Genomic DNA, 22,332 nt, shown 5'->3' with positions numbered 1-22,332 from the left:
GCTGGGTAGGATATAGTTTCCCTGGAAAGGGGGTCATGGAATAAGCCCTAGGAGGGTCTCTTTGATGCTGAATCCCAGCATTTAGTACAGTGCTTGGCTCAGTACACATTTGTTGAATGAAGGAAAGGAGTCGCTTTTTGCCAAAGGATAGGAGCTTGGATTCACCAATGTAAATAACAGATGTCCCTAATCATTTTCCATCCACTTCCAGTTTTAATGACTAATTCTTTCTTATCATACATTTTATGTTTTGTTTTTTGTCTGTATGAACTATTTTTTAAAGAGTTGTTTTTTGCTTTTATTTTTGCCTCTTCTCCCCTTAATGCTTAACTTTGAAGGTTGTAAATGGCAGTATTTTTTTTAATGGCCCAGCCATTAGAAAACACATATTTGAGTAATTAGGACAGTAATACCTGCAAACATATGTTGAGTACATGCTGCGTGCTAAGCCCACTGGGTAAGTGCTTTTATGCACATTATCTCCAGTGATCCCTCAGAACAGCCCATGAGAGGCTAAGTGACCTGCCCAAGGTCATAGGTGGGGAATGACAGAGTAGAAATTTGTACCTGGGCAGCCCAGCGCAGAAGCTGTAGTTATAACCACATCTCAGAAATCTTATAAATCAGTGACACTAAGCTTTTACAGGCATTACAAAACATCTTCGTATTTTCCTCAATTTATCCAGCACTTTTCTATGAACGTTTGGTATTTTCCCTTTGTTTGCATTTGTGGTATGAATGAAGAGGAATCTTCATTCTTTACAAATGAAATAAAATTATATCTAAATCCCAGAAATTAGTGTGTCCTCACTGTATGAAGTTCAGGGTGGCACCATTTTCTCCAAGTTTTCTAATCAAGCTCAGACCGTTCACTGATTTGAAACCTTCTAACCAACCAAGAGAGGAGAGAAGCAGGAAATTTGGTGATGAGCTGGGGAGGATGACACAAGGGTTATCCTTAACATTTTTATGGTAAAAGCTGCAAAAATGTTGCTAAACTGTGTTCATACATTAGAGGAGGAACAGGCAGACAATTAAAACTTGACATTGTGCCTCTTTATTTAAAATACAGTAAGTCCTCTACATATGAACGAGTTCCGTTCCAAGAGCACATTCGTAAATCCGGTTTGTTCATAAGTCCAATATGTTCGTAAGTCCACCAACGTTGGCCTAGGTACCCAACTAGCACAGTCAGCTATATAATACTGTACTGTAATAGGTTTATAATACTTTTCACACAAATGATACATAAAAAACAAACACAAAAAATAAAGAAAACATTTTTAATCTTACAATACAGTACCCTGAAAAGTACAGTAGTACAGTACAACAGCTGGCATACAGGGGCTGGCATCTAGTGAACAGGCAAGAAGAGTTACTGACTGGAGGAGGGAGAGGAGGTGGGAGATGGTAGAGCTGAAGGATCGTTAGCAATAGGAGATGAGGGCAAGCTGCATGTGACAATGTACACCAGACGCGTGAACTAACTTACGTGATTGGACATAGGAACGCATGTTCACATCTTTGAAAGTTCTCAACTTGAAGGTCATATGTAGGGGACTTACTGTATTTTTCTGTTGATAAATTATATATATTAATTTGCTAAAACCCCAAGGAAGCAAGATTGAAAAACTCATGACCCCATTCCAAGAGGAAAGCATTACTAACATTTAACAATATTTATGTCCATAGTTTTATTTCTTTGTACATACTTTTTTCAAACATGAATTATACTATACATTCAATTTCATAATTTGTTCTTTTTCTTTTAATATATTTCATTGTATCTCATTTTAAAATATTTCAGAGACTAAGAGCAGTGATTTTAACCCTTCTCTTCCTCCACAGACCTACCTTTAAAGAAGCTTAGTTAAAAGCCCACTTGAATGATATTCTTAAAATGACAAAATTATAGAGACTGGGACAGGAGTAAGGAGTGGGTGTGACTATAAAGGAGTACAAGGAAGTTCTTTTGTTTGATGGAATAGTTGTGTATCATTGTTTTGGTGCTTAGGCTAATTTATACATACTGTCAAATGGCAAGGAACTATAAACACACAAGCACACACACACAAATGTGAAAACTGAATAGAGTTTAGTTAACAGAATTGCCCTGATGTCAGTGATATTGAACTATGGTTGTATAAGAACTCACCACTGGGGGAAGCTGGTTGAAGGGTTCACAGAGTTCTATGTACTGCAACTTCCTATGATTCTACAGTTACTTGAAAATTAAAAGGTTTTTTTTAATCCACTTTATAAAAGGCTAAATTAGATTTTAATTCAGGAACTAACTCATTATTAAAATGCAAGGTAAAGAATGGTAAAGACGGAGCCAGGAGACCTGTGTTTTGATCCTGGGTCTGCTGGTGGACCTCTGTCTAGTCTCTTAACTTCTGGGCTTCACTTTTTTTTCTGGAAAATAAGAAAATTATGGTAGAAAGTGCTGAGATCCCTTCAGGCTCTGATATTCCATAGGGTATATAGATTTCTGTAAATCTATAAGTTTGCCAAATATAGGATGAATGCCAATAGTATGGTAGATGTAGTCCAAAGGTTAGGGTTTATCTAACCTTCCAATAGGGAAGAAATCTGTTTCTGTCTCTTTCTGTCTACCTAGCACTACATTTGACATATGGTGATAGAATAGGACTCAGTCCCTAAAGGACCTCAAGAGGGAAATGGGCACATAGGAAGTACCTATACACATATTCTAAGTTACAAAATAGACAAAGTTTGTTTACCTACCAAAATGTGTGATAAGGATAGTAGTAATTGCAGTAGGAATTCTGAAAGAGATCACTATAGACTGCAGTATCCAAGGAAGACGTGGAATTTCAGATGTACGACTATCCTACTTTTACCATTAATTGCATCTCAGACTACGTTGCAAGGACCAGATTGTACATCTTAGACATACTTTGCTATTACATTGAATTATATCCACTCATATTTCTTTATTCTGCCTCTAAATTTAGACTTACTCTATAATTTGAGTTGGGTTAATAGATGGTAAGTACATCTGGATTTACTTGATGTTTTCTGCTTTTCTCTTTTTTTCTCTCTCTTCTTGACCCTTCCTTCCCCTCCAACCAATTCCAGCTGAAAAAAGGAAGGGTGGGCAGACTGTGGATTCTAGCCTTCCTCTTCTAAGTGTATCTGATCCTTTCATTCCTCTTCAAGTACCTGATGCACCAGGTAGGTAAATAAAACTGATCTGAAGTTAAGTTACATCCCAGGGCTTCTTGAGAGTTCTGTTTTAAACACTCCAGGAAAAGGACCTGAATTCTAATACCTGTTAATAGGTGCTGTTGTATATTTTTACTGTCTCAATAAGAGGGGCAAAATTCTCTTGTGGGGTCACTAGTCCTTAGCAAAGATAATAAATTCAGCTCAGATTATACCAAGTTGTATTCCACATCATATCAGTCTCAAGTTTCATATCCTTGACTGTATTAATGGTAATATAAAGGGCCTGTGTATCGCAAAGAGCATTAGTTCAGTGTGATTATAACAAGGGGGGGGGGAACCTATAAGCCTATGATAGAAGGAACAAAATGCTAATGGTGTAGTATAATGATTGGATTATGAGTGACTTCCTGTTCCTATTTTGCTATAATGTGCTTTTATTTTTAAAAGATACAAATACATAATAAAATTTGATAGGGAGTGTGAGTCAGGAGACCTCGGTTCCACTACCTTCCACTATCTGGGCTTGACTCTTCGTCATCGAAATAAGTAATTCTAATCTCCCCTACTGTCTGCTCTGTACCGATTTTTAAGTAAGCAGTCTAAAAAAGTAAGAAACAGTTAGTGTGGTCTGATTGAAATAGCTTTTGAAACAATATCATTGGATGCTTTCCATTTGGAGTTCGTGAATGCCAAAGATTTCTCTTCGCGCTCCCCTCCCCATCCTTTTGGGGGAAGGGGAGCAGAATGTGAGGAACCGAAGCCACCCTTTCTCTACTTTTTCAGTCTCTTTGAAAAAGCAAATAGATCCAGCTCCTTAGAAACAGCTGACAGTCATTTTGCTGCTGATAGTTTTTTCTTTTCTCCCATTCTTACCCCTGTCGATTTCTTAAACTAAAAGTCTTAAACTAAAAGAATCTGCTTGGTTTTTCTTCTCTTCCAAAATGTCAGAGGGATTTATTTGATTGATTGCCTTAAGATCGGAAGTGATTGTGATGTGCATATCCTCTACTTACTAAGACAGACCACAGCTAGGTTCCCAAGATGGTTTTCATTTCTTTAAGTAGTTTGTTGACCCTTCTAAGAGGAAGAAGAAATTTGCCCTGATCGGGTAGTATTGTGTAACTTTGTAGCTTGCTGGACCTGGAGGTAGGTCAAAAATATCTAAAGTCACTAGGGAATGATTCAGGATAGGGTAGTTAAAGAAAAGAGAAGAATCAACAGAGGTCCTTTTCTCTGTTGCATTCATCAGGCATGCCCGGCAGGGCCAAGACAGGCCAGTTTCAAGCAGAAAGCTAGAAAGGATGGGCTGTAAACTCGAGCTAGGGCCCACTGGCTTCTTTTTCCTACCTTTTGTGGCAGTCATAATATCAGACAAGGAAAAAGGGATTATTGAGGCCTTCTCCCTTTGGTACCCCTTTGGGTCCATGCCTTGCTCTTACCCAGATAGCCCATGGACTGCAGAACTGTGCCTCTTGGCACAAGCCAGAGGATGAAAGCATAAATCAGACATGTCACTCCTTTGCAGTCCAGTGAATTCTCAAATCACTGAGCAAAAAATCCAGGCTTCTTACCATACCTACAAGACCCTGACTAGTCTGGCCCTTGGCTACCCTTCTAACCTGAGCTCATAGCATTCTTCCCTTCAGTCTTTCCTCCAATAAGCTAAGCTAAGCTTATTCCCACATCAGGGCCTTTGCACTTTCTGGTACTCTGCCTGGAAAGCTTTTCCTTCTTGTCATTCGACATTTGGGTCTCTGCTTAATTGCTGTCTTCTCGGAGAGGCCCGACGTGGTCCCACGGGCACTGTCACTCACACCCCGTGGCTTTTTTCTTCCTAGCATTTATCATGACATTGTCTGTTTCTACTTGTTCATTCCTCTTTCTCCACCAGAATGCCAGTGTCCTGAGGGAGGGACCTTGTCTGTCTTATTTACCAGTGTACCGTTAATGCTGAGAACACTGCGGGGTGTAGCTGGCACTCAGTGAGTATTTGCAGATTAGATGAATGAAGTAAATGAAACCTGAGGCCGAAAGGCTTTTGGCAGCCCCATTACCCTCCATTTCCGTCCCCAGCTACCAAACACCAGACTACTATCTCCATAGCCTTCCGTCTCTGAGTCCGCCAAACCCTAGCCAGGCCTCCTTCCCACTCTTGAGGGGGCATAAACAGAGGCACAGCCCACATGTCAGGAAGCTGCCAAACCCTGGGATGAAAGTAGTAGGTAAGCTCAGCAGATTGTTCAGCTCCTCCTTTCATGATGCTCTCCAGAATCTGGGCTAAGTATGGCATGTGACCACTGTGTCTTTGATTACCTTATTTACTGTTATATGCCCAGCCTGTAGCACGTTGTTATATAGCTCCTTTATCCCTGTATCCTTCCTCAGCATCTTGAAATGCCCGAGTGAGGAAAGGGCCGAGAGTCTACGGTCTCTGGTACCTTGGCAGACTGCAGGTTTGCCTCCTGCCCCTCAAAGCAAGCAGTTTGTCACTCCCTCCACCGGTGGTGGACACCGGTCAGGTGTGTTGGTTGGTTGGTTGGTTGGTTGGTTGGTTGGGTTTACATACATGCTTCCCTCCCACACTCAGCCTTCCTGATGGTGAGAATCATGGAACCTTAGTCTCCTGACAGCTATGCCTTTTGTGACTTAACATTTTATTTTATGCTTTTTAAATGTTTTCACATATGATTTCCTTTGAGCCAGAAATAATACTGACCGGTGGGTATGTCCAGTAATCTCTCTCTTCGTGAGTAAGGAAGTGAGGCCTTAGTGCTGCTGTGACTGTGCTCCTTCTTCTTGGTGGCTCACAGCACCCACACAGCGAGGGGTCGTCTGGGGACAGATCCCAGCTCAATAAATCCTTTGACTAGAGAACTAAATTTAAGGGTTAGGGAGATACAAGAATGGATTTGAGCTTGTAAGAGCTTGGTTCTAGCCACTTAGTAGCTAAGTGATTTTGGTCAAATCACTCAAACTCTGTGTTCTCCCCCTCCTCAGCATTGGCCACAGTAGAACCTACCTGCGGACTGGCTTGTGTGGCTCAGATGAAATCATGTATTTGAAATTGCTTTGGGAACTCTGAATTAGTATAAAGATAGGAAGTGCTATAACAGCTTTGGTTCCAGGCCCTTATTCCCAGGGGCGCAGTCCTAGTTATCAAGAAGTCTTAGCAATGGTATTTTTGTCTTACAGACATGAAACTGGCTCTTATGACCTATGACCTTTGCACAACTCAGAGCCATCAAAGTAGAATTCCTTGATATCAGCCATTGTTAAACTCTAAGTGAAGGGACACTGGATAATTGGAGGTGTTTTTCTTTCTTTTTTAAGGAGTATTTTTCTTTTCCAAAGCATTGTAAAACAAATTTTCTTAGAAAATCCGGCATAAAAAAATCACAGCCGAGCATTTGTGTGCTCATAAAGCTGCCACACAAAGCCTAGCTCTAGGGAGCCTCAAAGTATTTCACTGATGCTCATATGCTGTGTTCATTTATTTTGCCTTTTATTTGTATTAGGGAACAGATAAGCTATAGGTGGTATCAAAGGTTTAAAAAAATGGTAGAGAAGATTGAGGAATTTTCTCTGAAAATTGGTGGAAAGATTTAATCATTTTAAAAAATTGTGGTAAAGTATATGTAACACAAAATTTCCCATTTTAAAGTGGACAGTTCAGTGGCCTCAAGTACATTTATATTGTTTACAGCCATCACCACCATGCATCCACAGAACTTGTTTTCATTTTGCAAAATCGAAACTCTGCCTATTAAACAGTACCTCTCCGTTCCTCTCTCCCCCCAACCCCTGGCAACCACCATTCTACTTTCTGTCTCTATGAATTTGACTACTGTAGGTGCCTCATATAAGTGGAATTACACAGTATTTGTTCTTTTGTGACTGGCTCTTTTCACTTAACATAATGTCCTCATGGTTCGTACATGTTGTAGCATATGTCAGAATTTCTTTTTAAAGCTGAATAATACTCTGTTGTGTTTTGTTTATCCATCTGTCAGTTAACACATGGGTTGCTTCTATCTTTTGGGTACTGTGAATAATGCTTCTTTGAACGTGAGTGTGCAAATATCTCTTCAAAACTCAAGACTCTTTGAGGTACATACCCAGAAATAGAATTACTAGAACCTAACTCTATTTTTAATTTTTTGAGGAACTGCCATACTGTTTTCCACAGTGACTATACCCTTTTACATTCCCGCCAGCAGTTCTCAGAGTTTGAGGAAAAGATTTTTATAGCAACCCCTTAATACTGACCTTTCAACATCAGTGTTCCACAAGACTGAGCAAGAATGCATTAGTTGCCCCGTAAGTGCCCTTCCTAGAATTAACAACTGTTTTTAAAAAAGTACTTCTTGGCTTATGGCACTCCGTGTTCTCTTGAAAAGTAAGCAAGAGGAGCTGTGTTTTCTCAGTGCTTTGTTGTCAAGATAGGCATTCCTCTCAGAGCTATTTGCTTGGCATCTCCCTCACTTCCAATTGCTGTCTTGTGATATTTTAAAAGTCCAAGGTTGATCAGAGTATGTGTCTTTACTCTGGAAAGTTTTTCCTCCCACGGATTCAGTTCTCTAAAATGGACTCGGAATGAATAGGTCATGGTGGTTGACTTTTGATTCCAGCTTGCAGATGTCACAGGTGGTTTAGTGTCTGGTTTCTCAGTGATAGGAGCTAGAGCAACAAAATTCTAAAAACAGCATCTCTCATTACAAGACATCAGGGCTTACACCCCAAGTTAGACAAGACGTAAATTTCCAGAACCACAAAGCTGTAGCAGCCAAATCATCTTTATCGATGGGGCTTGCATCTGGCTCTTCCATGTCTGTAAGTTCAGTCTGCTTTAGTCCTCATAGCCGTAGTCCTAACTAGGGTTGCAATGGGCCGTGAGCAAGCCCTTAGTCCTACTAGCCTGTATAAATAGATATCTACCCTCATCTTTGATATTTTAAAAGAGAAAAAGCTCACAACTTGCAGTATATCCTGGTCTCCTGCCAGGAAGTGGTTCTGACTGTCTGGCCTTAGACTGGTTTATGAAGGATTTGTACCCTTTTCTGTGATTTATATTTTCAGTTACTAAGTCTTGAGAGGAGCGGTATGAGAATCTGAAATGGATTAATCCCTGTCTCCAACTCTAGCAGCTGCCCCCTCCTCTCTTCCCCTAATCCCTCACGCCATTTGACTTATGTTTAAGGAGAGGGGAGGTGCTCAGAAGAGAAGACCCTTTCATTCCCCCCTTCATTTCAAAGTACTAACAATCCTCTCCTTTAAAAGCACTCTCGGTTTCCACGGTCCAGGCTAACTAATTCTGCATCCATTTTTCTTCAGGGGTCCACCTTCTCAGTCTTTTAACCATGATTTCAGCGCTTTTCCAAGCTCTTAACCTGACTCAGTTTTATTTGGGAACCCTAGAGACTTGAGAAAGAACTGATTATAGTACTGGGAATGTGATAAGAAAATCACACCAACAGAAAAATAGGAGCAGACAATTCACAAAGGACAAAAGATGAATTATCAGGAAATACTATTTTTCTAAGGGTTCACCATCATGATGAATCCAAGAAGTACCAATTATAAAGCAGTGAGGTGCTGCAGCTTCTGCTGTCAGATTGGTAAAGATGAAAGAAAGCTACCACCTCAGGGTTGGTGAAGGTATCAGAAAATGGACACACTCAGATCCTGCTAGTGGGAGTAGCAGTTAGTACAGCTTTCAGGGAGGACAGCGTGGCCTTTAAGATTTTACTTCCTTATTGACTTAGCAATTCTTTTCTAATACATTGTCTGAAGAGCACATGAGTATGCTTAAATATTTATTGAACGTTCAGAGTTTATAGGAAAAGGTTGGAAGAGCATTTGTTAAAAACTCAATAGTGACTGTCTCTACAAGGGAAATTATAGGTAGTTTTATTTTCATCCTTTTTTTTAGTTTTTAACATCTTTATTGGAGTATAATTTTTTTAACATCTTTATTGCAGTATAATTGCTTTACAATGGTGTGTTAGTTTCTGCTTTATAACAAAGTGAATCAGTTATACATATGTCCCCATATCTCTTGCATCTCCCTCCCTCCCACCCTCCTATCCCACCCCTGTAGGTGGTCACGAAGCACCGAGCTGATCTCCCTCTGCTATGCGGCTGCTTCCCACTAGCTATCTATTTTACGTTTGGTAGTGTATATGTGTCCATGCCACTCTCTCACTTTGTCCCAGCTTACCCTTCCCCCTCCTCGTATCCTCAAGTCCATTCTCTAGTAGGTCTGCATCTTTATTCGCATCTTGCCCCTAGGTTCTTCTGACCTTTTTTTTTCTTTTTTTTTTTTTTTTTTAGATTCCATATATATGTATTAGCATACGGTATTTGTCTTTCTCTTTCTGACTTACTTCACTCTGTATGACAGACTCTAGGTCCATCCACCTCACTACAAATAACTCAATTTCATTCCTTTTTATGGCTGCATAATATTCCATTGTATATAGTGCCCACATCTTCTTTATCCATTCATCTGTTGATGGACACTTAGGTTGCTTCCATGTCCTGGCTATTGTAAATAGAGCTGCAGTGAATATTTTGGTACATGTCTCTTTTTGAATTATGCTTTTCTCAGGATATATGCCCAGTAGTGGGATTGCTGGGTCATATGGTAGTTCTATTTTTAGTTTTTTAAGGAACCTCCATACTGTTCTCCATAGTGGCTGTACCAATTCACATTCCCACCAGCAGTGCAAGAGGGTTCCCTTTTCTCCACACCCACTCCAGCATTTATTGTTAGTAGATTTTTGTTGATGGCCATTCTGACCGGTGTGAGATGATACCTCATTTTGCTTTGCATTTCTCTAATGATTAATGATGTTGAGCATTCTTTCATGTGTTTGTTGGCAGACTGTATATCTTCTTTGGAGAAATGTCTGTTTAGGTCTTCTGCCCATTTTTGGATTGGGTTGATTGTTTTTTTGATATTGAGCTGCATGAGCTGCTTGTAAATTTTGGAGATTAATCCTTTGTCAGTTGCTTCATTTGCAAATATTTTCTCCCATTCTGAGGGTTGTCTTTTCATCTTCTTTATGGTTTCGTTTGCTGTGCAAAAGCTTTGAAGTTTCATTAGGTCCCATTTGTTTATTTTTGTTTTTATTTCCATTTCTCTAGGAGGTGGGTCAAAAAGGATCTTGCTGTGATTTATGTCGTCGAGTGTTCTGCCTATGTTTTCCTCTAAGATTTTGATAGTGTCTGGCCTTAAATTTAGGTCTTTAATCCATTTTGAGTTTACTTTTGTGTATGGTGTTAGGGAGTGTTCTAATTTCATACTTTTACATGTAGCTGTCCAGTTTTCCCAGCACCACTTATTGAAGAGGCTGTCCTTTCTCCACTGTACATTCCTGCCTCCTTTATCAGAGACAAGGTGACCATATGTGCGTGGGTTTATCTCTGGGCTTTCTATCCTGTTCCATTGATCTATGTTACTGTTTTTGTGCCAGGACCATATTGTCTTGATTACTGTAGCTTTGTAGTATAGTCTGAAGTCAGGGAGCCTGATTCCTCCAGCTCCATTTTTTCTTCTCAAGATTGCTTTAGCTATTTGGGGTCTTTTGTGTTTCCATATAAACTGTGAAATTTTTTGTTCTAGTTCTGTGAAAAATGCCACTTGTAGTTTGATAGGGATTGCATTGAATCTGTAGATTGCTTTGGGTAGTAGAGAAATTTTCACAATGTTGATTCTTCCAATCCAAGAACATGGTCTACCTCTCCATCTACTTGTATCATCTTTAATTTCTTTCATCTGTGTCTTCTAGTTTTCTGCATACAGGTCTTTTCTCTCCTTAGGTAGGTATATCCCTAGATATTTTATTCTTTTTGTTGCAGTGGTAAATGGGAGTGTTTTCTTAATTTCACTTTCAGATTTTTCATCATTAGTGTATAGGAATGCCAGAGATTTCTGTGTATTAATTTTGTATCCTGCTACTTTACCAAATTCATTGATTAGCTGTAGTAGTTTTCTGGTAGCATCTTTAGGATTCTCTATGTATAGTATCATGTTATTTGCAAGCAGTGACAGCTTTACTTCTTCTTTTCCGATTTGGATTCCTTTTATTTCTTTTTCTTATCTGATTGCTGTGGCTAAAACTTCCAAAATGATGTGGAATAATAGTGGTGAGAGTGGACAACCTTGTCTTCTTCCTGATCTTAGTGGAAATGGTTTCAGTTTTTCACCATTTAGGACGATGTTGGCTGTGGGTTTGTCATGTATGGCCTTTATTATGTTGAGGAAGTTTCTGTCTGTGCCTACGTTCTGGAGGGTTTTTATCATAAATGGGTGTTGAATTTTGTCGAAGGCTTTCTCTGCATCTATTGAGACGATCATATGGTTTTTCTCCTTCAGTTTGTTAATATGGTGTATCACGTTGATTGATTTGCGTATATTGAAGAATCCTTGCATTCCTGGGATGAACCCCACTTGATCATGGTGTATGATCCGTTTAATGTGCTGCTGGATTCTGTTTGCTAGTATTTTGTTGAGGATTTTTGCATCTATGTTCATCAGTGATATTGGCCTGTACTTTTCTTTCTTTGTGACATCTTTGTCTGGTTTTGGTATCAGGGTGATGGTGGTTTCATAGCATGAATTCAGGAGTGTTCCTCCCTCTGCTATATTTTGGAAGAGTTTGAGAAGGATAGGTGTTAGCTCTTCCCTAATGTTCAATAGAATTCGCCTCTGAAGCCATCTGGTCCTGGGCTTTTGTTTGTTGGAAGATTTTTAATCACAGTTTCAGTTTCAGTGCTTGTGATTGGTTTGTTCATATTTTCTGTTTCTTCCTGGTTCAGTCTCAGAAGGTTGTGCATTTCTAAGAATTTGTCCATTTCTTCCAGGTTGTCCATTTTATTGGCATAGAGTTGCTTGTAGTAATCTCTCATGATCTTTTGTATTTCTTCAGTGTCAGTTGTTACTACTCCTTTTTCATTTCTAATTCTATTGATTTGAGTCTTGTCCCTTTTTTTCTTGATGAGTCTGGCTAATGGTTTATCAATTTTGTTTAGCTTCTCAAATGACCAGCTTTTAGTTTTATTGATCTTTGCTATTGTTTCCTTCATTTCTTTTTCATTTATTTCTGATCTTTATGATTTCTTTCCTTCTGCTAACTTTGTGGTTTTTTTGTTCTTCTTTCTCTAATTGCTTTAGGTGTAAGGTTAGGTGGTTTATTTGAGATGTTTCTTGTTTCTTAAGGTAGGATTGTATTGCTATAAACTTCCCTCTTAGCACTGCTTTTGCTGCATCCGATAGGTTTTGCGTCGTCGTGTTTTCATTGTTATTTGTTTCTAGGTTTTTTTGTTTTTGTTTTTGTTTTTGCGGTCCACGGGCCTCACTGTTGTGGCCTCTCCCGTTGAGGAGCACAGGCTCCAGACGCGCAGGCCCAGCGGCCATGGCTAACAGGCCCAGCCGCTCCGCGGCATACAGGATCTTCCCGGACTGGGGCACGAACCCGTGTCCCCTGCATCAGCAGGTGGACTCTCCACCACTGCACCACCAGGGAAGCCCTCTAGGTATTTTTTGATTTCCTCTTTGATTTCTTAAGTTATCTCTTGGTTATTAAGTCGTGTATTGTTTAGCTTCCATGTGTTTGTATTTTTTACAGATTTTTTCCTGTAATTGATATCTAGTCTCATAGCATTGTGGTCGGAAAAGATACATGATACGAGTTCATTTTTCTTAAATTTACCAAGGCTTGATTTGTGACCCAAGATATGATCTATCCTGGAGAATGTTCCATGAGCACTTGAGAAGAATGTATATTCTGTTGTTTTTGGATTGAATGTCCTATAAGTATCAATTAAGTCCATCTTGTTTAATGTATCATTTAAAGCTTGTGTTTCCTTATTTATTTTCATTTTGGATGATCTATCTGTCCATTGGTGAAAGTGGGGTGTTAAAGTCCCCTACTATGAATGTGTTACTGTCAATTTCCCCTTTTATGGCTGTTAGTATTTGCCTTATGTATTGAGGTGCTCCTATGTTGGGTGCATAGATATTTACAATTGTTATATTTTCTTGGATTGATCCCTTGATCATTATGTAGTGTCCTTCTTTGTCTCTTGTAATAGTCTTTATTTTGAAGTCTATTTTGTCTGATATGAGAATTGCTACTCCAGCTTTCTTTTGATTTCCATTTGCATGGAATATCTTTTTCCATCCCCTCACTTTCAGTGTGTATGTGTCCCTAGGTCTGACGTGGGTCTCTTGTAGACAGCATATATATAGGTCTTGTTTTTGTATGCATTCAGCCAGTGTACGTCTTTTGGTGGGAGCATTTAATCCATTTACATTTAAGGTAATTATCGATATGTATGTTCCTATTCCCATTTTCTTAATTGTTTTGGGTTCATTATTGTAGGTCTTTTCCTTTTCTTGTGTTTCTTGCCTAGAGAAGTTCCTTTAGCAGTTGTTGTAAAGCTGGTTTGGTGGTGCTGGATTCTCTTAGCTTTTGCTTGTCTGTAAAGGTTTTAATTTCTCCATCAAATCTGAATGAGATCCTTGGGTAGAGTAGTCTTGGCTGTAGGTGTTTCTCCTTCATCACTTTAAATATGTCCTGCCACTCCCTTCTGGCTTGCAGAGTTTCTGCTGAAATATCAGCTGTTAACCTTATGAGGATTCCATTGTGTGTTTTTTGTTGTTTTTCCCTTGCTGCTTTTAATATTTGTTCTCTGTATTTAATTTTTGATAGTTTGATTAATATGTGTCTTGGTGTCTTTCTCCTTGGATTTATCTTGTATGGGACTCTCTGTGCTTCCTGGACTTGATTAACTATTTCCTTTCCCATATTAGGAAAGTTTTCAAGTATAATCTCTTCAAATATTTTCTCAGTCCCTTTCTTTTTCTCTTCTTCTTCTGGGACCCCTATAATTCGAAGGTTGTTGCGTTTAATGTTGTTCCAGAGGTCTGTGAGACTGTCCTCAATTCTCTTCATTCTTTTTTCTTTATTCTGCTCTGCAGTAGTTATTTCCACTATTTTTTGTTTGTTTGTTTGTTTGTTTTGCGGTACGCGGGCCTCTCACTGTTGTGGCCTCTCCCGTTGCGGAGCACAGGCTCCGGACGCGCAGGCTCAGCGGCCATGGCTCACAGGCCCAGCCGCTCCACTGCATGTGGGATCTTCCCAGACCAGGGCACGAACCCGCATCCCTTGCATCAGCTGGCAGACTCTCAACCACTGTGCCACCAGGGAAGCCCTATTTCCACTATTTTATCTTCCAGGTCACTTATCCGTTCTTCTGCCTCAGTTATTCTGCTATTGTTCCCTTCTAGAGAATTTTTAATTTCATTTATTGTGTTCTTCATCGCTGTTTGTTTGCTCTTTAGTTCTTCTAGGTCCTTGTTAAACGTTTCTTGTATTTTCTCTCTTCTATTTCCAAGATTTTGGATCATTTTTATTATCATTATTCTGAATTCTTTTTCAGGAAAACTGCCTATTTCCTCTTCATTTGTTAGGTCTGGTGGGTTTTTGCCTTACTCCTTCACCTGCTGTGTGTTTCTCTGTCTTCTCATTTTGCTTAACTTACTGTGTTTGGGGTCTCCTCTTCACAGGCTGCAGGTTCGTAGTTCCTGTTGTTATTGGTGTCTGTCCCCCACTGGCTAAGGTTGGATCAGGGGGTTGTGTAGGCTTCCTGGTGGAGGGGACTAGTGCCTGCGTTCTGGTGGATGAGGCTTGATCTTGTCTTTCTGGTGAGCAGGTCCACGTCTGGTGGTGTGTTTTGGGGTGTCTGTGGCCTTATTATGATTTTGGGCAGCCTCTCTGCTAATGGGTGGGGTTGTGTTCCTGTCTTGCTAGTCGTTTGGCATAGGGTGTCCAGCACTGTAACTTGCTGGTCGGTGAGTGGAGCTGGGTCTTGGCGTTGAGATGGAGATCTCTGGGAGATTTTTGCCATTTGATATTACATGGAGCTGGGAGGTCTCTTGTGGACCAGTGTCCTGAACTTGGTTCTCCCACCTCAGTGGCACAGCCCTGATGCCTGGCTGGAGCACCAAGAGCCTTTCATCCACACGGCTCAGAAAGGGAGAAAAAAGGGAGAAAAAAATAGAAAGAAAGAAAGAGAGAGAGAGAGAGAGAGAAAGAAAGAGGTAAAATAAAATAAAATAATGTTATTAAAATAAAAAATAATTATTAAGCAAAAAAATTTTAAACAGTAAAAAAAAAAAAAAAAATCGGACAGACAGAACCCTAGGACAAATGGTAAAAGCAAAGCTATACAGACAAAATCACACACAGAAGCATACACATAGACACTCCCGAAAAGAGAAAAAGGGAAAAAAATGTATATATCTTTGCTCCCAAAGTCTACTTCCTCAATTTGGGATGATTCGTTGTCTATTCAGGTATTCCACAGATGCAGGGTACATCAAGTTGACTATAGAGATTTAATCCGCTGCTCCTGAGGCTGCTGGGAGAGATTTCCCTTTCTCTTCTTTGTTCGCACAGCTCCTGGGGTTCAGCTTTGGATTTGGACCCACCTCTGCGTGTAGGTCGCCTGAGGGCGTCTGTTCTTCGCTCAGATAGGACGGGGTTAAGGAAGCAGCTGATTCGGGGGCTCTGGCTCACTCAGGCCGGGGGTAGGGAGGGGTACGGATGCAGGGCGAGCCTGCGGCGGCAGAAGCCAGCATGACGTTGCACCAGCCTGAGGCCCGCCATGTGTTCTCCCGGGGAAGTTGTCCCTGGATCCCGGGACCCTGGCAGTGGCGGGCTGCACAGGCTCCCCGGAAGCGGGGTGTGGATAGTGACCTGTCCTTGCACACAGGCTTCTTGGTGGCTGCAGCAGCAGCCTTAGCGTCCCATGCCCGTCTCTGGGGTCCGCGCTTTTAGCCTCGGCTCGCGCCCGTCTCTGGAGCTCCTTTAAGCAGCGGTCTTAATCCCCTCTCCTCGCGCACCAGGAAACTCAGAGGCAAGAAAAAGTCTCTTGCCTCTTCGGCAGCTCCAGACTTTTTCCCGGACTCCCTCTCGGCCAGCCATGGTGCACTAACCCCCTTCAGGCTGTGTTCACACTGCCAACCCCATTCCTCTCCTGGCGCTCCGACCGAAGCCCGAGCCTCAGCTCCCAGACCCCGCCCGCCCCGGCGGGTGAGCAGACACGCCTCTCCGGCTGGTGAGTGCTGATCAGCACTGATCCTGTGTTCGGGAATCTCTCCGCTTTGCCCTCCGCACCCCTGTGGCTGCACTCTCCTCTGCGGCTCCGAAGCTTCCCCCCTCCGCCACCCGCAGTCTCCGCCCGCGAAAGGGCTTCTAGTGTGTGGAAACCTTTCCTCCTTCACAGCTCCCTCCCACTGGTGCAGGTCTCGTCCCTATTCTTTTGTCTCTGTTTTTTTCTTTTTTCTTTTGCCCTACCCATGTATGTGGGGGGTTTCTTGCCTTTTGGGAGGTCTGAGGTCTTCCGCCAGCGTTCAGTGGGTGTTCTGTAGGAGCTGTTCCACGTGTAGATGTATTTCTGATGTATCTGTGGGGAGGAAGGTGATCTCCGCGTCTTACTCTTCCGCCATCTTGAAGCTCTTCCTACTTTTATCCTTTAGCTTCTCTGTATTTCCCAGATTTTATACAATAAACATGTATTATTTTTACACTAAGGTAGAAAACAATTGCAGTTTGTTCTTTTTTCAAATGAGGAGCAAGCTTCGATATTCCCCCACCTCGTCACCCTGTTCTCCTGGCCACTCATGTCTGGGCTGAGTTTGCACGTTGAACAGCTCTCTGCATTTCCCAAAACCTGTCACCTTGAGGCCACGCATTTTAGCTCCTGCCCATGTCACTGAGGAGCCCTCCAGGTGTTCTTCCCTGCCATCAGTACCAGTTCAGAGTTCCAGTGTCATCGCTAAGCAGTCCATCTTCTAAGCCGCCAGTTCGTACTTCCTGTTTTTCCCCTCACACTGGATGATTGAACTTTTACAGGTGGACAGCACCTTTACATTTATCTTCATTTTATCAATAAGAAAACTTAGATCCAGAGAGAAACAGTGATTTGCCCAAAGTGCCGCATAGACTTAGTGCAGAACCCAGGTCCCCTGGCTTTCAGTACCTTTTCTTCCTCTACTAGACCATGCTGCCTCCACCTCCCACTTCACTTTATTCAAGGAATTTTGCTTATTCTGTTCTCATACCAAGGCATTTGAGTAAAATCTAGAACTTCACCTGCCTTCACTACCTAGTCTCAAGCATCCGTGGCCGGCTGACCTATCTAGTCCTCTTACTTAAAGGAGATGTTAATCCTCTTTTATGGCCTAAGTACTTCAATTTATATGCACATGTACACACATTAATTCTGATAACTATGCCCATTTAATCCTAAAAGCCCTTTAAAGTAGTTCCTATCCTCTGTTTACAGGTGAGAAACTGATGCTTAGAAAAGTTAGGTAACTTAACTAACTTAAACTCAGGCCCTTTGACTCTTTCATGTTGCTTATTCATTTGGGAGGATTTTGCAGACCCCCAAATGAAAATGTATAGCATCACAGTAAAAGATTAAATGTTTCTCAGGAGGATTAAATCATTGCAAAATACAATTTATGAATTATTTCTGGTTTTCGTTCGTCTGTCACTCTGTATAATTGAGAATTAGTGTGTGTCTTTGTACATTTCAGGTATGAACTGTCCTAGAAGATATGTTTTGTTTTTGCATCCAGAGAAGCCATTTCCCATGATTCAAGTAAAATTTAAAAAGTCTTTGTTCATTATGTAGCAACAAGTCTCGTCATACGTGTAGAACTTGATCAAGGTTTTGGATGTAAAGAACACTTCCTGCATAGTTTCCTAAATTCACCGCCTCTTCTCTGCTCTTTCCCACCCCGGCATGATGATACATGGCCTCAGAGAGTTTTTATAAAAATGTGAGAAAGAGGCCAGAATTCATAAAAGGAAGGATATCAAAGCCAGACCTTGATGCACCTGGGAGGCCTCCAGGCTGTGATTTAGAGACTGTCAGCCTCCCGTACCTCCCATTACAATCTTTCCCTCCCATTACAATCTGTCCTCACATTCATTTACAGTGACCAAAAATGACCAGTAATAGCTTAAAATTTATCTTCTAAGAGTCTGTACACTTTAAAGCAATCAAAGCCTTAGTTAAACCAGGAGATTGAATCTCTATACATAAAGCTCTGGGTCCCAGTCCTAGCTAGCTCTGTGGCTTACTTGCTGTAAGATCTTAGGCAAGTTACTTCACCTCTCTGGAGCTGTTTCCTCATCTGCAAATGAGAAGGCTAATTGGATAAGATCTAAAGTTCCTTCCAGTGTTAACATATCTTTTATAACTTGACCGTTGTGCATGGGACCATGTCTGTGTGAAAACACTTTCTCCTCTGGTTATGGAGCCAAGCACACCCTGTAGGCAGCATGTGGAGGAAACGTTGAAGTCAAGTCCAGGCTCTACCATGTCCCATCTGTGACTTTGGGCAAGTCACGCATTCTCACGTTTTCTGATGTCCACTCTCAACTGTATCAGTATTCCCAAACCCAGGTTTTTTTGTGAATAGTGAATGAAAATGTTTGACATTGAACTCTACAAATGCAAGTGACAACCGTTGTTATAATAGCACCTGGGAGTCAGTACTGAGTAACCGACAGCCGCAAGAGCCCATGGAGTGAAAGAAACCATTTTTGCACAGGCTGCCGACGTGACTTATGCAGCGGCCCTGGACTCTCACTCCTGTTTTTCTGCCTGATGTTACTCTGACCCCTGCTCCTCCCTCCCACAGTTCTAAGATTTGAATATTCCTAAGCAGCACTGACCATCCAGATTATCTGTGTGAACAGCCTGTTACTTCGAGGTTTGGGCAGAAAAGAGTGTGGCAGTTTACCCCAACCCCACCCCATTCCATCTTACGATACAACACAGGTACGCACGCATGCACACACGTACCCTTTTACCCTCATGCTTTTTGCTAATGGCTAATTTTAAAAATCAGATTCTTGTTGAAGGACCTGCTTTTTTGCCATTGATCCCCTGTTCTCCCCACCTCCCCAGTGAAGCCAAAAGGCAGAGATTTGACAGAGAGACGAGAAGGAACCAGGAACTGGGGACACGGAAATTAAGAAGAAACCTTCCCTGCCTTCAGGGCTGCCGGAGAAGCGAAAGCACAGTGTTCCAGAAAGTTCCTAATGTGGCAGGGAGGGTGGAGAAAGGCTTAGAGATGATGTTTGAGTGACTAATACAAAAAGGTTAGGGGGAGGTGTCTGTATTTTACAGATAAGGAGATCTGTTTCAGGAACTGCCCCAGGGTCACACCCAGTCACTGGAGAGGCCAAGACAAACTGCTGTATGAAAAACAAGTAATGTTGGGGCCTTTACTTTTTATCCATTGCTTCACAAGATTGCAAATATCTGAGTGCTAAAAGTGATAGAAGATCATTACTTTTTTTTTTTTTTTTTTAAGTGAGAGAACCTTCCGGGGTGGGGGGAATAAAACAAAAGCTAGTGTTCAGAATAATGAAAAATCAGACTTTTGGGGGAAACCATCTTACTTTTGCCAGTATGCTGAAAATTGTCCAAGATATTTTAAACATCTTTTCTTATAATGTCATGTACAGTTCAAGATTAGTGCTGATGTTATTACACTTGTATACTTGGTTAGAACCCTGTTTTTCTTTCCCTGCTGATGAGAGGCTGCTTCCTTCCTCCCTTCCTTCCTTCAATAAAAATTAGGTATAAATGAGATATGTAGCATGTTGGTATTTAATTCAAAGATAGCCACATATTATACATTTCAAAGATGGTAAATTGGTTTCACGTATAAAAATGGCTTTTTCTGCAGTATGTTAACTGTACCAAAGCAAATTATCTTGCCAAGACGCTAAAATCCATTATTTTGTTTCATCTGTGTCGTTATAGATCACCTAGATTACAGATCACCTAAAATTTGGTTTCTGTCCCTCAGTGAATATCTATTTCATCTTTGCTTATCTTGATTCCTGATAGCCTAGAAGAATACAGATTCATTAAAATGTCATACACACATACTTGAACTTTGCATTTCTTTTTCTCAGACATTTTAATTCTAGCTTTATCTTAAAGGCAGTTTATTTTTCTGATAGAAAAAACATTGTTGACAGGCCTTTAACTGGGCAAATTATAGAATGTATGTGGTCTCAGTCTCTTTGTAAGTAAAAGGAAGTATGAGCTCTTAATTCCCTTCTTTCTGTAAGAGTCTATGATTCATTACTTTGTGTCAAGTTAATGCTCTGCTTTTTTTTTCTAATTACTTGAGAAACTTTATTCTAATGCTCTACTTTTAATAGGTTACAGGTAGAGTTGTTGATGGATCGGGCTAAAGAGTTGTCTTGGAAGGATCCTTAATGTGTCCGTGTTATCACACATTAAGTTATCAGGTGTGACAAATCTGGTGGCTTCTCGTGTCCTTTTGTTTTTTTAGCCAAAAGACATCAAAAGTAATCCATCTGCAGGCTTGGGTGAATTTTGTGAGATTTGACAGTTTAATAATAAGAGTATACCAGGGGTGTCACAAGCTCTCGGTTGGCAGACAATAAATGATTGTTAAAGTTAACTTAGGTGTGGTTTCATTGCTTCTCTTGGTGAGTCATAAACCATTTCTAAATGCAAGACAAAAAAAAAAAAAAAAGAGACAGATTCAAAACTAAGCCCAGGAAGAGATATGAATACACAAAGACTTATATGCATATGTTTATGGAAGCTTTATTTTTAATAGCTAAAAGCTGGAAATAACCAAATATCCATCAGCTGATGAATGAGTCAACAAAATGTGGTCCATTCATACAGTGAAACACTACTCAGCAATAAAACAAACTACTGATGTATGCCACAACATGGAGGAATCTCAGGAACGTTATGCTAAATGAAGGACATCAGAAAAGACTACATACTATGTAGGAAATGGTAGAAAAAGCAAAGCTATAAGGACAGAAAGCAGATGAGTTACTGCCAGCGTCTAGGGGTAAGAGGAAGGCATTGACTAGAGAGGGGCACAAGGGTCCTTTTTGGGGTGATGGAACTGTTCTACCTCATTATTTCCATGGTGCTTATGTGTACAGTTGTCAACATACATCAAATTGTACACTTAAAATTGGTGGCTTTTATTCAGTGTAAATTATACCACAAATTTAAAAACAAACTTAGGGCAGCATCTTGAATGCCTTACAAAGTGACTACTTCATTTGGGGAAATAATCATTTTTAAACTTGGAGAGCCTATTTTTAACAAGATACTAGCAGTATTTATTTTTATGCTGAATATATGTAAAATTTTGACCCCTAAAATGTGTTTGTATAGAAAATGGTAAATGGTCGGCTTACTTGAATATCTCATTGCATTTTTGCTTTCTCTTTACTTCTCTGCCCAACCTAGAAAAACTAATCGAGGGACTCAAATCTCCTGACACTTCTCTTCTGCTCCCTGACCTCTTGCCTATGACAGATCCTTTTGGTAGCACTTCTGATGCTGTAATTGGTAAAGTCATCATCTCTGTTTCTTCAGTCATGCATGATATGTGTGTCTGTTTCAAAAATGGCAACTAACTGGTTAACAGATCCCTACTGAGTATAGCCCTGCTGAGGAGCGGAAATGCCACGAAGCCTCCTGGTGTTGGAGTGATGCCTTGTGCTAACGCAGAAGCCAGGGCTGTTTAATCTCCCTTGTTATCGCCCCAAACGAAGTGTTATCTCTGCCTTTCAGCAGCACAGCGCCGTTATTTATTCTTGAAACACTGAGATTTCTAGAGTGAATCTCTTGTGAACTAAGGGGAATGTGGAAAAATTCACATTTCGTTACAAAAGCTTCATGAGAAAAGTTGGTTTCCAGGTGGACTTCACCTTTAGTAGATTCTTCTTTCGAAGGCCTCCGTATGTGCCAAGTGTCAGTAACTGAGAAAACATTTGCCCCACGTTGAGGCCCTATGAGTAGAATCCGGGGCAGGGGCTTGATCTGCTTGCTTTGACATTTTCTTGTGCTCCAGCCGCAAGGCAGGCAAGACCTATAAAATGTCCGGGGCCCCTGTACTACAGGAGCACAAAGTCCTAGAACTCAGAAATGCTACAACCCTTCAGAGAGATGTTCCTCCAGCTGGGGCATGTCACATGGTAAAGAGTACCTCCAGCTACAGCACGGCATGGGATTTGAGGTGGACTAGTGGCCTTTGCA

The 22,332-nt window shown here is 40.9% G+C and overlaps 1 protein-coding gene across 9 annotated transcripts in view; it reads left to right on the top strand.

Annotated features, from left to right (window-relative positions):
* AAK1 (AP2 associated kinase 1) overlaps positions 1–22,332 on the top strand; it is a 172,234-nt gene that overhangs the window by 128,243 nt on the left and 21,659 nt on the right. For 7 of the 9 annotated variants that reach the window (XM_027131913.1, XM_027131912.1, XM_027131906.1 and 4 more), the window contains one exon: positions 3,103–3,198. The exons of the other annotated variants lie outside the window; for them this stretch is intronic. In XM_027131913.1, coding sequence (XP_026987714.1) covers positions 3,103–3,198 — 96 coding nt within the window. The remainder of the gene's footprint in view (positions 1–3,102; positions 3,199–22,332) is intronic. 9 annotated transcript variants of the gene reach the window in all.

Source organism: Aethalodelphis obliquidens, unplaced genomic scaffold (assembly GCF_003676395.1).
Source record: "Aethalodelphis obliquidens isolate GAN/ISIS:26980383/991018 unplaced genomic scaffold, ASM367639v1 scaffold40, whole genome shotgun sequence".
In the NCBI taxonomy this organism is placed as follows: domain Eukaryota; kingdom Metazoa; phylum Chordata; class Mammalia; order Artiodactyla; family Delphinidae; genus Aethalodelphis; species Aethalodelphis obliquidens.
The sequence above is the reverse complement of the archived record's forward strand: the minus strand, read 5'-3'. Positions and strand labels throughout refer to the sequence as shown.